At 39.9% G+C, this 15,982-nt stretch overlaps 2 protein-coding genes across 9 annotated transcripts; both read left to right on the top strand.

The window, feature by feature from the left end:
- The first annotated feature begins 166 nt into the window (after positions 1 to 166).
- Positions 167 to 8,087, top strand: LOC148728153 (cleavage and polyadenylation specificity factor subunit 1-like). 8 transcript variants are annotated; one of them, XM_088725862.1, is made up of 5 exons: positions 167 to 177; positions 504 to 634; positions 1,563 to 1,701; positions 5,888 to 6,026; positions 7,754 to 8,087. In XM_088725862.1, the coding sequence occupies exons 3-5, from the start codon at positions 1,616 to 1,618 to the stop codon at positions 7,799 to 7,801; spliced, it is 273 nt and encodes a 90-aa protein (XP_088581988.1). In that variant the 5' UTR covers positions 167 to 177; positions 504 to 634; positions 1,563 to 1,615; the 3' UTR covers positions 7,802 to 8,087. The 8 variants fall into 8 exon arrangements, 7 of the variants coding, with proteins under 7 accessions (XP_088581988.1, XP_088581987.1, XP_088581986.1 ...); XR_015988982.1 differs by lacking the exon at positions 167 to 177; XM_088725863.1 differs by lacking the exon at positions 167 to 177 and having other exon boundaries at positions 509 to 634; positions 1,605 to 1,701.
- Positions 8,088 to 10,795: 2,708 nt separating this feature from the next.
- LOC148728152 (uncharacterized) lies at positions 10,796 to 15,568 on the top strand. The gene has a single exon (XM_088725855.1). It carries the CDS (start codon positions 11,076 to 11,078, stop codon positions 14,697 to 14,699), a length of 3,624 nt encoding a protein of 1,207 aa, XP_088581981.1. The 5' UTR covers positions 10,796 to 11,075; the 3' UTR covers positions 14,700 to 15,568.
- The last annotated feature ends 414 nt before the right edge of the window (positions 15,569 to 15,982 follow it).

Raw genomic sequence — 15,982 nt, 5'->3', positions numbered from 1 at the left:
CTTCTTTGAAAGATCTCGGGCTGTGTCCTCTTTTATGTTTTAGCTGTTGAAAGCTTTGGTGGTCAGCGACTTCTTCAACGAGCAGATATCGGCATAGGAAGCCACATTACCTCATTCTTCAGGATCCGTGCAAGAATAACAGGAAAAGTTGGCGGTAAAGACAGCCGACTTGTTTCCGTGAGTTTACGTTCCAATCCTACTTAGCTGGGCTGATTTGTCGGTTCAAAGCAAGATTCGTGCTAAAGCAGATTTAACTACCATACCAGTGTAGACTGTTCTTACGCAGCTAGTGAAAGATTAGATTTAATCAGAACTCAAGATCCGCGACCTAGAACAATGAGTGCTGGAGTAAATTCTGTTGTTTTTCTTGAAAAGATGCTCATGCAGAAATGTCTGTTTACTCGCAGTGGTAAATTTTCATGGTATTATCATACTAACCATCAGAAACGCTTTTAATGAAAAAAATGAGTATTCAGTGCTTATGATTGATTGCTGTTCATCAGGCACACTGGATGGCGGGCTTGGACTGTTTTTAACCAATGACCAAGAAAACTTACAGACGACTGCACATACTGCAAACTACACTCGTCGAATGCATTCCACACGTAGCTGGTCTTAATCAAAAGGCTTTCAGGTGGGTTGACATTTAAGGTTGATACCTAGTGTTACTGTGTTTGTTACCTTGTTTAAGGGCTGTAATCGTGCACCTGAACGCTTTGTTGACATTTAAGGTTGACACCTAGTGTTACTGTGTTTGTTACCTTGTTTAAGGGCTGTAATCGTGCACCTGAACGCTTTGTTGACGTTTAAGGTTGACACCTAGTGTTACTGTGTTTGTTACCTTGTTTAAGGGCTGTAATCGTGCGCCTGAACGCTTTGTTGACATTTAAGGTTGACACCTAGTGTTACTGTGTTTGTTACCTTGTTTAAGGGCTGTAATCGTGCACCTGAACGCTTTGTTGACATTTAAGGTTGACAACCTAGTGTTACTGTGTTTGTTACCTTGTTTAAGGGCTGTAATCGTGCGCCTGAACGCTTTGTTCGTTGAACTCAGTTAAAGAACAGTTCATGCTTTGATTATACAACAGTCATTACTGGTGAAAGGCTTTCTTCAAAGTTTTTCCTGAAGAAGTAGGACTCAAGCAGTGTCAACCTTTTGTTCTAAATCGAATGAGGCACTCCGCCGGTGTACTATGCTGCTTACGTGTAACTAACAAAAATGAAAATGGTTTATTTTCAGCTTTAAACGTCAGTTGAGGCAGCCTTTTGCATGTTCTCTGACACAATTGTTAGCGGGCGTGTATTGTATTGGCCGACAATATTTTACAATTATTTTTTAGGAAATTTTTTGCAAGTTATTCAGTTTAAATTTGGAACTTAACCCCGCTCACATATGTGATGTTGAAGTTGAGGTGTGGCGCCGCAAGAAAAAGTAAACACATCCAGCTATTCACGAAATTCTGACAATATATTTAAATTCATTTTTCAATCGACGTCTTCTTCGCCGTTGCCGTCCTGACCGCTTAAGGTCCCTAATAAGTCGTTTTATGGTTCTTGTTTAGACTTGTTCGAGATAAGAAACGAAGTCTGAACAATCCTTACAGAAACATTTTGGATGGAGAGTTACTCAGCAAGTTTCTGCAGTTTGGCACTATGGAAAAACTTGAAGTTGCAAAGAAAGTTGGGACCACGCCAACCCAGGTACATCAAGCATCAGCTATAAAATCGAGAGTGTAACAAAGATAACACACGCACATACGCGAGGTTTGATTATGGCAAATAAACAAGCAAATTTAAAAAAAATAGTTGTAGTGAAAAAACTCGTCACAAAAAGTCAAGTCTTTACGAGGTTAACAAAGTAAAGGTTGGTTTGTTCAGTGTGGCCATTTTGTTGTCCGCTCACCGTATTTTTCCCGTGCGTTTTACTGTGTAACACTGCCGCGTAGTTTGTGCGTTCTGTAGCCCTCACGTGGTCAAAGAGTGAAATAGTGTAATGATGCCAGATATTATAAATTTGTAACTGGGGCGTATGTGGAAGGAACTTCGTGGAAAATGTGCTTGGACATCATCATCCTTGCAGAATAAGTGTCGTTGGGGGCTAGTCACTAAACTTCAAAGCGAAGCCGGCTTGAACTCACTGACATTTTCAGTGCGAACGGAGATTATGAACTGGCTTCTGTATTTTACTCATCTCAAAAACTGGAATCTAATATTTCTTTCGTTTTTTGAGTAGTATTTTTTTACTTGTTTTGAAGTAAAGTGTTCAAATGAGCAATATAAACCAAATGTTTCTCAGGCCAATTTTGAAGGCGTCCTTTTTTTCTGCATGTGTGTGCAACAGTGGTGGGATGGCGTTCCCTCCAGTTCATTCATACATTACAGGTGAAATGTCTTCGTTCGCGTTGATGATTGGACCAACTATTCTTTCTTCACAGTGAAATTTTATCCTTCTTACTGCTATTGGTTACTTTGGTACTCTGTATGGGATAATTCACGGTACCTTATGAAATAGATGGTCACTTGGCCCGTTTACACAAATTGCACATGAGCGCAAAGTGTAACATCTCCTTTTGTAACTTCCAGATTCTTGATGACTTGATGAATGTTGAAAGATCGTGTTCGCATTTCTGAGGGCAACCGCTGACAGGTGCTGAAATGCTACTGAAAGATCATGGTTGCATCAAGAACGTAACTGTCCCTGTACGGACAAGTGTACCGGGATGACTTTGCGTTACTAATAAAATTGTTCTTTTTTTCGTTTAGACCTCGGAGAAGTTGTAGAACTTTACTTATCAGGGGTGACAGAATTAAAAATGAACCACTATCATCTAGATTGCCATCCTTTTACACTTCTCTTACACGTCCTCGTTGTGTTAAATCTGGAAATAAAAAAATATTTTAAGTTTCCAGACCCTCCACCTAAATAGAATGCTCCACTAGTTTTGTCGCTGATGCGAATTATTATCTGAGAAACAACCCATTGTGTCTCTTGGCTTGATTATGAGTTATTTGTTTCAAATGGTTCTGCTAGCAACATTTCGCAAAAACTTGTTGATATTGGTTTCAAATTCTGTGATGAGCACTTGTAATTTGTTTAATCGAAGCATTCCCGTCAAGTAACCACTTTTCATTGATTTGATCATGACGTGATGACTCGCCAGTTTCGGCTTCACAACAATTAACGTGCCTCATTGTCATTAAATCACTCGCAAAAGCTATTTGATTTGTCAATAAAGGCGTCTGTGACCGGTGGAGTGGAAACACAACCTTTATTCCGAGCATAATTTATGACTCGAATATGGTTAGCCAACGTCATACGAGTTTACAACTAAGTCTCTAGGACCCACTGCAAGACTATATGTTGAATGACGAATATAGCAAGAGCGTTCTGGTACAAACCCTAAGGGGCCTGTTAGAGAGTTATCCATCATTTGTCACTGTAATTATCTCAACGGATGACCTAGCTGTGAGTCAATCAGACTGATTGACATAATATCCTTGAGGCTAGATTAAGCAGTCCAAGATTTGGGCGAATGAAAGAAGTCCATTAAAATCTGGAGGTTTTTTTCGATCTCACTTCATAAGCAAAAATGATCTAGTTGGTTTTCCACCAAAATAGTCAAGAGTTTTAAGGCAGAAAGACCGCATCAAAGCTGCACAAATATGTTTTTAGTGAGTTGACCAATTGGTTGCGCGCGATAGAACATTTTTGAGGCATGCTTACAAATAGACAAAACCATCATAATGAAAGAAAATATCCAAAAATAGCCAGCGTACACAAACTTGTACTCAGGAGTATTTACCAGTTCCAGGTTATGTTTTAGGCCAAAAGGAACCCGAGGTATTATTTTTTGGGGAGAGAAATCGCTAACAGTAATTTGAAAGAATAATAGGGCTAAGTTTCAAAAGAAACTGTGGTGTTGCGTCGGTGTGGGTAACAAGATAATTTGGTTTTATCGGTTCAGTTGAAATTATTAATTGGCCACCGTAAAGAGTATAAAAGCTGAGGTTTCGAGCGTTAGCCCTTCGTCAGAGCGAATGACGAACACAAGAAGAAGCAAAAGAGCCTTTCCGACCGGCTACCCGAGGCGAGGTTGGATGGGCCCATCTTGCCCGCCTTGATCCTACACAAGGGAAAGGTTGCGTAGAGCGGAATTACAAAGTTCATCATTTTTAGTGATGACACCGATGGCGTCACAGAAAAACGAAGAACAATTAAAACATGAAACAACTCTCATGGGTTTATTGCGCTACAAACTTTCGGCTCTCGAAATAAACTTTGATAAAAGTCATCCTTGATTCTTATCATACCATACATTTTTTCCATGTAATAAATTCTTTATTGACGAGGCCTGTTCGGTCAAGATAGCCAGATACTAGCTTCTTTCTTGTTTGCGTTTAACTCGGCCAATATCCAGCTATCATGACCTCACGGTTAGTCGGTAACGCATGGCTATTTTGCGTTGTGAGCGTAACGCAGAAGTCAACTGACTCCAAGGCTCAGTCCGTAGTCCCTTCTTTTCGAGGACCTTACTCCAAGAGCTCCCCGCGGCGCGTTAACATCATTTTTTTCCAATTATTTTTTTTTTACTCGCATAATGGACTTCGGCGAAAAGGAGGGACTGCTTAAGAAGGGAGTCGTCAAAAAGCGAAGAACAAAGAGCACATCAAACGATTCTTGGGTTTATTCAGCTACAAACTTCGAAATAAACAAGTCATTCTTATTACATCGAAGTATTTCTTGCCACAGGATGAACCTGTTACTGACCAAGGCTGTTCGATCGAATTTAGCCTGAGTATCAGGCGTTTCTGGGAGCGTTTCTGGGGGAAAGGTAAGAGAGAAGCGAGAAAGGGAGAGAGCGAAAGGAAGAAACTTACTTTCTCTTCTCCCCCTCCCCTAGCCCCTTAGGAAGCCCTGACACTCATCAGAGATCGAATTACTGGATATTAGCATCCATCTTTTTTCCGTTTTTACTGGGGCCTCGTCTCGGTCCATTTAACCTTTAAAACGCTACTCGCGTGACGGATTTAGCCGAAAACATATGAGAGAGACATCTAAATCCATATGCGTAATAACAATGGAATTAGGATAATCACAAATCTTCAGTCGATGAAGGACGTGATAGAGCAGTTCTATTCAGTCACTGATACCTACCGTGGTGAGATGAGGACATAAATCGAAACAGGAAATTATTTTCATGATGGAAGTGAATTGGTTTGATTTGCAATTAAGAGTTTTGCTTCACTAAGCCACGTTGGGATCAACTAAGAAACCTCACGCCACACTCGAAACTAATCACATGCAAAATCTTAGCCAATCGTTACTTGAATCAGACAAGGGTTACAATCATTTCTTTTCCAAAAAATTACCACCCAGATAAGATGTCCACGCCTTGGTATGTAGAAAGAATCTATGGTCTTTTTGAATATTAAAAAAATTCTGAAAAGCCGATCAAATGAAAGTTCTCTAATTCTGTAATAATTATACCCAAGGTCCGTATTAGCTGTTCATTGAAGCTCAGAAAACTGATCAGCATTGCAACGAAGAGAATAAGAATATCAACAGTTTCAATGGAAAAAACTCTTGGTGGTGTTACAGCCCCCCACTTCAGGCATCGAAAATATGTATTTCTTTCAATTTTTTATGGCATTTCCAAACGCAAGTCCCCCCACTTTTCTATCTGCCCCACAATAACATTGTGACATTTTAGCATTGATATTTTATAGGATCATAATATTTTAGTTCACAATTGTAACATTTCTTTGTTTTTCAAGGCTATTTGCACTAGCCACATGCAGTCTTAGACTGCGTATTTTTTGTCAATGAAGCTGCTCAGTGGTGCAGTCCTAGCGTGTTTAACAAGTCGTTTCATGGTTCTTTTTTTAGACTTGTTCGAGGTAAGAAACGAAGCCTGGACAATCCTCACAGAAACATTTCGAATGGAGAGTTACTCAGCAAGTTTCTGCAACTTGGCACTATGGAAAAACTTAAAGTTACGAAGAAAATTGGCACCACTCCAGCCCAGGTACGTGGAGGGTGTCCGGTCTTTTCGTCCGAGATTCTTTTCGTCCAAGTCTTTTCGTCCAAAAGTATTTTCACCTAAGTCTGTTCGTTTACTTGTGAAGTCTTTTCTGGAAGCAAAAAAATAACTTTTAAAAGGCTAGATAAGGCTATAGAAAGACCTTCTTGCGAGCTGCCGCCATTTTGGTACCGATACATTTAGTCACCAATCTTCGCTTACGAATTCAACGTCATGAATTTTACGATAAATACACAGAGAATGAATAAAGTTGTAAAGCAATATACTTTATCAAGTAGTGGCAAAAGTAAAGACTTGCTTGCCGTTTAATTATTTCACGCGAAAGAAATGGGAATATTAGGCTTGTTGTTAAGCGTCTATTGAGCGTAAAAGAGCAACAAAGTGTAACATCACAACGTGAATGGCTCGCAACAAGTTCTTTCTATAGCCTTATCTACCCTTCTAAAAGTTATTTATTTGCTTCGAGAAAAGACTTAACAAGTAAACGAACAGACTTAGTGAAAATACTTTTGGACGAAAAGACTTTTGGACTAAAAGACTTCTGGACGAAAAGACCGTAATTTACGTTAAGCATCACCTATAAAATCGAGAGTGAAACAAAGATATCGCACATACGCGAGGTTTGACGAAAAACAAGTAAACAAAAGACTGTTTCAGTTAAAAAGTCGTCACAAAAGTCAAGCCTTGAGGACGTTAACAAATAAAAGGTTGGTTTGTTCATTGTGGCCAATTTGTTGTTCTGCTCATCGTATTTTTCCCTCGCTTTTTACTGCGTATTATTAGACAATTCGGGCAGTCAGAGGGCCAATAACTAAAATCAACTAATCAAAATGTTCTATTGCCGGTCAATATTCTCTTAGTATTGGACCGGGCACTGTCCCTAATGGTCCCGAATGATACCGCACTCGTGTCTCTTTGAACTTCAGTCGCATTAACCAAACTTGCTCGGGACCGTACTGGAAGAATATCGGCCCTCGGTCTTTTATGTACGGACCTCGCTGCGCTCGGTCCGTACTGTCAAGACCTCGGATCGATATTCTCCAAGTACGGCCCTCGCACTTGGTTAATAAGATATATATACTGCCGCGTAGTTAGCGCGTTCTGTAGCCCTACTGTGGTTAAATAGTGAAATAGTGTAGTGATGCCAGATGCTTTAAATTTGTCTCTGGGGCGTATGTGGAAATAACCTCATGGAAAATGTGCGCGGACATCATCATCCTTGCAGAATAGCTTTAGTGTTGTTCAAGGCTGGCCACTAAGCTTCAAAGCGAAGACGGCTTTAACTCACCGACATTTTTAGTGCGAACGGAGATTATGAACTGGCTTACGTAATCAATCACCTCAACCACTGGAATCTAATATCTCTGGTTTATTGAGTAGTAATTTTTTACTTGTTTTAAAATAAAGTGTTCAAATAAGCAATAAAAACCAAATGTTTCTCTGCGTGTGCAACAGCAGTGGGATGACGTTTCCTCCGGTTCGTTCATACATTGCAGGTGAAATGTCTTCGTTCGCGTTGATGATTGGATGAACGATTTTTTTTTTACTGTGAAATTTTATCGTTCGTACTCCTATCGGTTACTTGTGTACTCAGTAGGGAATAATTCTCCGTACCTTTGAAATAGAATGGTCACTTGACGCGTTAATGCAAATCGCACATGAGCGCAAAGATATGACGGTCTCAGTGTAACATCTCCTTTTGTAACTTCCAGATTCTTGATGATTTGATGGATGTTGAAAGATCATGTTCACATTTCTGAGGGCAACCGCTGACAGGTGCTGAAATGCTACTGAAAGATCATGGTTGCATCAAGAACGTAACTGCGTAACTGTTCCTGTACGGACAAGTGTATCGGATGACAGAGTGTTACTACATTTTTCTTTTATCGTTTAAACCTCGAAGAAGTTTGAGAACTTTACTTATCAGGGAGTGACAGAATTAATAATGAACCACTGTCATCTAGATTCCCATCCTCTTACACTTCTCTTACGAGTCCTCAGTGTGTTAAATGTCGAAATAAATTAAATATATTTTTTAAGTTTCCAGAGCCGCCATCTAAATAGAATGCTCCACTAGTTTTGTCGCTGATGCGAATTATTATCTGAGAAACCACCCATCGTGTCTCTTGGCTTAATTATGAGTTATTTGTTTCAAATGGTTCTGCTAGAAACATCTCGCAAAAACTTGTTGATATTGGTTTCAAATTCTGTGATGAGCACTTGTAATTTATTTAATCGAAGCATTCCCGTCAAGTAATCACTTTTCAATGATTTGATCAGGACGTTGGTGACTCGCCAGTTTCGGCTTCACGACAATTAACGTGCCTCATTGTCATTAAATCACTCGCAAAATCTCTTTGAACTGTCAATAAAGGCGTCAGTGACCGGTGGAGTGGAAACACAACCTTCATTCCGAGCATAATTTAAGACTCGAATATGGTTAGCCAATTTTATACGAGTTTACAACTAAGTCTCTAGAACCCACTGCAAGACTATATGTTGATTTTTGCATGAGGTCGTAGTAGTAGCAAGTATGATAAATATTGTAAGAAATGGACAACTTTTTTGAGAGACATGTTTCGGCATGCTTATGCCATCTTCAATCATTGAGTTACAGAACGTGAGTAATTAGACAAGTAGATGAATAAAATATTTATATTTACAACATACTGTAAATATTTCAGTGATCTACTTGTCTGTTATATAATTACTCACGTTCTGTTACTCACTGATTGAAGATGGCATAAGCATGCCGAAACATGTCTCTCAAAAAAGTTGTCTATTTCTTATACTCTATGTTGAATCACGAATACAGCAAGAACGTTCTGGTACAAACCCTAAGGGGCCTGTTAGAGAGTTATCCATCATTTATCACTGTCATTATCTCAAGGGATGACCTAGCTGTCAGTCAATCAGACTGATTGACTTAACTTCCTTGAGGCTAGATTAAGCAGTCCATGATTTGGGCGACTGAAAGAAGTCCATTAAAATCTGGAGGTTTTTTTCGATCTCGCTTCATAACCAAAAATGATCTAGTTGGTTTTTCCACCAAAATAGTCAGAGTTTTAAGGCAGAAAGACCGCATCAAAGCTGCACAAATATGGTTTTACCGAGTTGACCAGTTGGTTGCGCGCGATAGAACATTTTTGTGGCATGCTTACAAATAGAAAAAACCATCATAATGAAAGGAATATCCAAAAATAGCCAGCGTACACAAACTTGGACTCAGGAGTATTTACCAGTTTCAGGTTATGTTTTAGGCCAAAAGGAACCCGAGGTATTATTTTTTGGGGAGAGAAATCGCTAACAGTAATTTGAAAGAATAATAGAGCTAAGTTTCAAAAGAAATTGTGGTGTTGCGTCGGTGTGGGTAACAAGATAATTTGGTTTTATCGGCTCAGTTGAAATTGTTAATTGGCCACCGTAAAGAGTATAAAAGCTGACGTTTCGAGCGGTAGCCCTTCGTCAGAGCGAATGACGAACACAAGAATAAGCAAAAGAGCCTTTCCGACCGGCTACCCGAGGCGCGGTTGGATGGGCCCATCTTGCCCGCCTGGAATCGCCCGCCTTGATCCTACACAAGGGAAAGGTTGCGTAGAGCGAAATTACAAAGTTCATCATTTTTTAGTGATGATACCGATGGCGCCGCAGAAAAACGAAGAACAAATAAAACATGAAACAACTCTCATGGGTTTATTGCGCTACAAACCTTCGGCTCTCGAAATAAACTTTGATAAAAGTCATCCTTGATTCTTATCATACCATACATTTTTTTCCATGTCATAAATTCTTTATTGACGAGGCCTGTTCGATCAAGATAGCCAGATATTAGCTTCTTTCTTGTTTGCGTTTAACTCGGCCAATATCCAGCTATCATGACCTCACGGTTAGTCGGTAACGCATGGCTATTTTGCGTTGTGAGCGTAACGCAGAAGTCAACTGACTCCAAGGCTCAGTCCGTAGTCCCTACTTTTCGAGGACTTCACTCCAAGAGCTCCCTGCGGCGCGTTATCATCATTTTTTCCAATTATTTATTTTTACTCGCATAATGGACTTCGACGAAAAGGAGGGACTGCTTTTAGTTCTAGTCAGTGGCTGACACCTAACCTGATCGGGATGAGATAAGGACGTTGATCAAAACAGGGTAGTGTAATTTGCATTAGATTTACTTACACCGTGTTTACACTCAAGGGTTTACCAAGGTAAACATTAACTGACTAAACCTTGGTACATTTGTACAGTGTTTATACTGGCTCAAATAAGTCTGTCATTAATCACAATATAATCAAATTGGCGGCAAATTCTAAATCCAGGCATAAAATGATCGCGTTTATAAGAGAAGCTGTGGCTCTTGAAGTCCTCGCGTTTTATTTTCTTGTTCTTGATCAGCAAACCCAGGAACTTTAGAATATCAAGACGTACGTTTTTTTGCCATAACTTCCTTGTAGACCGAAATCAAACATGAAAACCTGGTCTCGAAAACGTGATCGAATGAGACTGGCAATCCCGACACCGCAGGATGTAAAATTCTATGCGACCGCAAGCGGTTGTATCTGTCATCCAAACCTTGGTTACCGACCTAAACCATGCCTGCCCGCAAGGTAAACCGAACTTTTACCGTAGTTAACTTTCAATTGTCTTGAGCGGTGTTTACCAGGGTATCAGTTGGCGTTTACACACGAGAAATATTTACCTAGGTAAGCTAACTCCAATACCTCGGTAGCACGCTGAAGTCTAAACACGGCCTTAACTGAGCCGCTTTGAGATTGGCTATGAAAACTCACGCTACTCGAATCAGTCAAGGGTTGCAATTTCCTTTCTAAACAATTACCCCCCAAGATAGAATGTCCACACCTTAGTAGCTCACAAATCAGTAATAGCATGTACAAAGAATCCATTGTCTCTTTGACAGCTAAAAGTTTCCGAAAAGCCAATCAAATGAAAGTTCTATCATTCTGTGATAAATATACCAAGATCGTACCGGCTGTTCATTCGAGCTGAAAAACTGATCAGCATTCCTACGAAGAGAATAAGATGACATTTTCAATGGAAACGATCTTGGAATATTTAGCGCCAAAGACTTTCGGAAAACTCCATTATGTGGCAGTGGTGTTTTGGATACTTATAGGTCTATCCTTCCTCGCCATCTTCGCCCCAACCAACGAGTCCAGGTTCGATTTTCGCTGTCGCGGAGAGAAGAGTAAAGACACCGAACTCGTCCGAGAAAGATGTTTTGACCAATACGAAAAGCAACACAACAAATTCGGTTTTCCTATCTTTTGGTTTGTACTCATTAATTTCGTCGTTATTCTATTTGTTTGTGCTATTTACTCCCAATTAGTGAGACATACAGTCAGTCAACTGCCTCAAAGAAACCGGCAAAACACTGATCCAGAGAAACAGCCGCTCGACCAAGAGAGCCCATCACCAACTGGATACAAGCTATACATCGCTTATTGTTTTCAATTATCCACGAGAATTCTTTTAGGAGCTCTTTTCATCATCCTACAAACCCAACTGCTTTATCCTCTGAAGTTTTCTTCTAATTTTAATTGTTATTTAACTGATGGAAGCAATCAGCCATGGAATTCATTGGACGCCACACCAAACTCTACTCTACACGAATGTCGCAATCAACGAGCCACAAGGAAAAGATTCGAGATGGACGCTCTCCTTTGGGTGAATATAATTTTTGTCGCTGGTATTGTGATTGAAACAATCTACATTTTGTCACGGGCATGCATAGAGAGGGATTTTATGGAAAATTCAAAGTTTCGAAGAACTCATCTAAATCCTCCCCAGGATGAGTCGCCACAATCAGTCGGAAGGAACGGACAAGAAAATGTTCCTCTAGTGGAAAGCCAGCCTCAACAGCTCAACCAAGAATCAGTCGGAAGGAACGGACAAGAAAATGTTCCTCTAGTGGAAAGCCAGCCTCAACAGCTCAACCAAGAATCAGTCGGAAGGAACGGACAAGAAAATGTTCCTCTAGTGGAAAGCCAGCCTCAACAGCTCAACCAAGAATCAGTCGGAAGGAACGGACAAGAAAATGTTCCTCTAGTGGAAAGCCAGCCTCAACAGCTCAACCAAGAATCAGTCGGAAGGAACGGACAAGAAAATTTTCCTCTAGTGGAAAGCCAGCCTCAACAGCTCAACCAAGAATCAAAGTTTGAACTGTTTATTGCAGAAACAAAGGAAAAAATCAAAAAACACAAACCTCAACTGTTTGAACTCCAACCATTTAATGCACCTAATCCAGGCGAAGAAACAGCACTGAAACATTTAACTCTAGATCAGATTTACACAAACCTTCTGTTGATTCAGGACAGAGGTAAGCTCGAATCTCTTAAAAACCGAGAGGAGCAACTGAAAGTCTATCCAACTTCACGCAAGGACACTTCACACCCAAAAAGCCTGGAAGACCTCCTGAATGAAGAAAATAAGAAAGTTTTAATCGTCGGTCGACCCGGAATCGGTAAGACATTCTATTGTACCAAAGTTCTCAGAGACTGGGCATCTGGTGCCATAATCCATTTTGATGCAGCTTTCTTCGTCAAATTCAGAAGTTTCAATGATTCGGCCGACGACCTAAGCCTCAGAGAACTTCTGACGCAGTCCGAGCACTTTCCTAGAGAGCACCTGGATGACGAGATCTGGAATCACCTACTGAAAAACTCTGAAAAAGTTCTCATACTTTTTGACGGACTGGATGAGTTCAAACATAAGGAAAAGATGGCCGTGCCGCTCCATCCTTGCAGACGCAATGAAGAGAAGAAGCCACTTCAAACTCTTTATCAGTGGCTTGTGACCGGTGAACTTCTTGAAAATGCCTCAGTGTTAACCACTACAAGACCTACGGCTGTGTCGAGCATCAAGCACCTTCTCTTTGACAAAACCTTTGAGGTTTTGGGCTTCTCATCGGAACAAATTAAAGAATACGTCTATAAATTTGCCGGAAATGACGAGGAAGCAGGCGAAATATTATGGCGACACATCAGTAGCAACATGAATTTGCTTTCGCTCTGTTATGTCCCGGTAAACAGCTTCATTGTGTGCTCAAGTCTGTTACAATCATTGCCAGCAGACAGAAACGCTGTTGTTACCCTGCCTTCCAGATTAACAACCATTTACGAGATCGCAGTGTCAGAGTTTTATTGGAAACACACGAGAGAAATCCGCGAGAAATATTTGACCCCCGAACACAATGGATCAGATGATTTGCCGGATGAAGTGGTGGACAATTTCAAGAAACTGGAAAGAGTGGCGTTTGATGGAATCAAAGAAGGAAAACTAATCCTTGGAGGAAAGGAAGTACAGGGAATTGAGGACAGCGCTTTATTTCATCGCTTACCCGACCGACAGGTTAAAGACGAACGGCCTAAACGCGAAAAACAATTCTGTTTCATACATCTCACGATGCAGGAGTTTTTCGCCGCAAAGTATTTGATAAACAACATGAATGAAACGGAATTCAGGAACTTTGTTTCCGAAAACATTAAAGACGGCAAGTGGCAGCTTGTGTTTCAATTCCTGGCAGGATTAATGAATGATAAAGAAAACCTACCGAGTGATATATTTACTGACCTTCTTCCCGTAAAAACTGAAGAGAAACAAAGCGCATTCTACAACGAAGACTGGCCAGAGATTAAAGAGCAAAGGAAAGTGACCTGCTGGCCGACTGGCGACGAACGAGAATTCGCAGTGACACTGTTAAAATGCATAAACGAAACCAGTAAAATGACCACAGTAGTGCAGAGTAAACTACAACAAAGTAACTTTAATTGTGTAAATTTTAATCGTTGTCACCTCACAGCTGTTGATTGTTCTTCGTTAGTAAATGTAATGGAGAATGTGCGACGAATTTCACATATACATTTGAGTTTCAATAACACGGGGCCATTAGGAGGCTTTGAGATTTGTAAATTGTTAAAATGTAGGAATTCTCAACTGAGCTGGTTAAACCTCGAAGGAAATCAATTGAAAGATGAAGGAGCAAAGTATTTAGCTGACGCCATCACAAACAACAACTGTCAGCTACGCAAGTTAAACCTCACAAGCAATAACATCACAGCCACAGGAGCACAGCACTTGGCTAATGCCATTACAAACAACAACTGTCAGCTACGCACGTTAAACCTCAAATACAATAACATCACAGAAACAGGAGCACAGCACTTGGCTAATGCCATTACAAACAACAACTGTCAGCTACGCACGTTAAACCTCAGAGGCAATAACATCACAGCCACAGGAGCACAGCACTTGGCTAATGCCATTACAAACAACAACTGTCAGCTACACACGTTATACCTCTCATACAATAACATCACAGAGACAGGAGCACAGCACTTGGCTAATGCCATTACAAACAACAACTGTCAGCTACGCACGTTAAACCTCAGAGACAATAACATCACAGAAACAGGAGCACAGCACTTGGCTAATGCCATTACAAACAACAACTGTCAGCTACGCACGTTAAACCTCAGATACAATAACATCACAGAGACAGGAGCACAGCACTTGGCTAATGCCATTACAAACAACAACTGTCAGCTACGCAAGTTAAACCTCAAATACAATAACATCACAGAAGCAGGTAAACAAGCATTAAATTTAGCGAGCAATAGTCAGTCTAAGTGTCAGCTCTATTTTTAAGCCTCAGCAATTCCAGTTGTAAATTGTAAAAAAAATTACGTCAGCCACTTACTATTCAAATAACTGTGAGGTAACCAGCTCAGTGACAAATTACGGCCCAACAACTCAAAGCATAAATGGAAGCAAACTATGTAAGCTGAGAAGACGCTAGCACCAGCAAGAGCAGGATCGAAATGAAAAACAAAAAGAACCAATGAACATGTTTATTGACAGCAAAGGATGTCAATCTTGTTTTTTTTGAGAAATGAACCAATGACATTAAAGTAAAAACACAAAGCTTACGGCAGAGAGAACAGACAAGTCTCGGACCTTTCATGATTGGTTAGTTTCGATCCTAAATTCATTGCATGCTTGTGTATGTTTTGATCACTTCTGTTTGTTGCGAGGAGTACTTTTCTGTTTAAGTTATTAAAGTTCTTTTGAAAATTATAAGCGGATCAGATGAGTTAATACGGTAGAGATTACATTGTACAATACCAAGATTTTCTTTTCAACCCTTTTTTTTTTTGATTGAAGCGAACCGGTTGAAGTTGTTTCACTCGCGTTGCAAAAACTAAGAAAAAATATATAACGAGATTGTAAATCAGTATCTCGCATTGAAAGACAAAAGGCTTTTTTTGTAGGGTAGTGGTAGTAGTAATTGCAACAGTTTTTTGGAGGTTTCTACTTTTGCTGTAAATATTGTCATTTTTTTACGCATTTATAGTGTGTCGCTTGTATTATATAATAAAATAACAATTAGCTTTACTGCAAAATCAGAAGATGATGCATCAGACTTTATCAGAGCTTAAGCTTAACCTGCCAGTACTTGTAAATGGAACCAGTCCCACATTTATCATTGTTCAATAAATATTGTTAAGTGATTTAAACTTTGTGTTGTGATATATTTAGCCCTGATATTTAGACACAGCTTGGAAGCTATGGGAGATGGGTATGGCCTTTTCAAAATCAATCAAATTTATAAATTTACCAGAGAAACTGTCTCAAGGTGAGGGTATGAAGCCCCTCTTAAAAAAACCATTTCTCTATTTTAAATCAAAAATCCCTTCAGTAGGTTCCTGGCCACTTTGAGAAAACCTATTTAAATCTTTTAAAGCAAGGTTTATGAGACCAATTGACCTCAGCACACACAAATTAAATAACAGAAAAATCAAAGAAAAGAGATGAGTCCCTAAGACAAAAAAATGGGAAGTGGAGGCAGCGGGGCTCACAAAGATTTCCACTTATTGCAGCTTTGGAAAAACATAATCCTCGAGATTTCTTCTAATTTTTTTAAACACCTT

Source organism: Stylophora pistillata, chromosome 6 (assembly GCF_964205215.1).
Source record: "Stylophora pistillata chromosome 6, jaStyPist1.2, whole genome shotgun sequence".
In the NCBI taxonomy this organism is placed as follows: domain Eukaryota; kingdom Metazoa; phylum Cnidaria; class Anthozoa; order Scleractinia; family Pocilloporidae; genus Stylophora; species Stylophora pistillata.
This window is presented reverse-complemented; position numbering and strand designations above follow the sequence as displayed.

Coding starts and splice junctions, on each gene's coding strand:
- LOC148728153 (XM_088725861.1), top strand. CDS start 540: ATGACCAAGAAAACTTACAGACGACTGCACATACTGCAAACTACACTC. Junction 635..1,562: donor CTTAATCAAAAGGCTTTCAG/GTGGGTTGACAT, acceptor GTTCTTGTTTAG/ACTTGTTCGAGATAAGAAAC. Junction 1,702..7,753: donor TTGGGACCACGCCAACCCAG/GTACATCAAGCA, acceptor TGTAACTTCCAG/ATTCTTGATGATTTGATGGA.
- LOC148728152 (XM_088725855.1), top strand. CDS start 11,076: ATGACATTTTCAATGGAAACGATCTTGGAATATTTAGCGCCAAAGACT.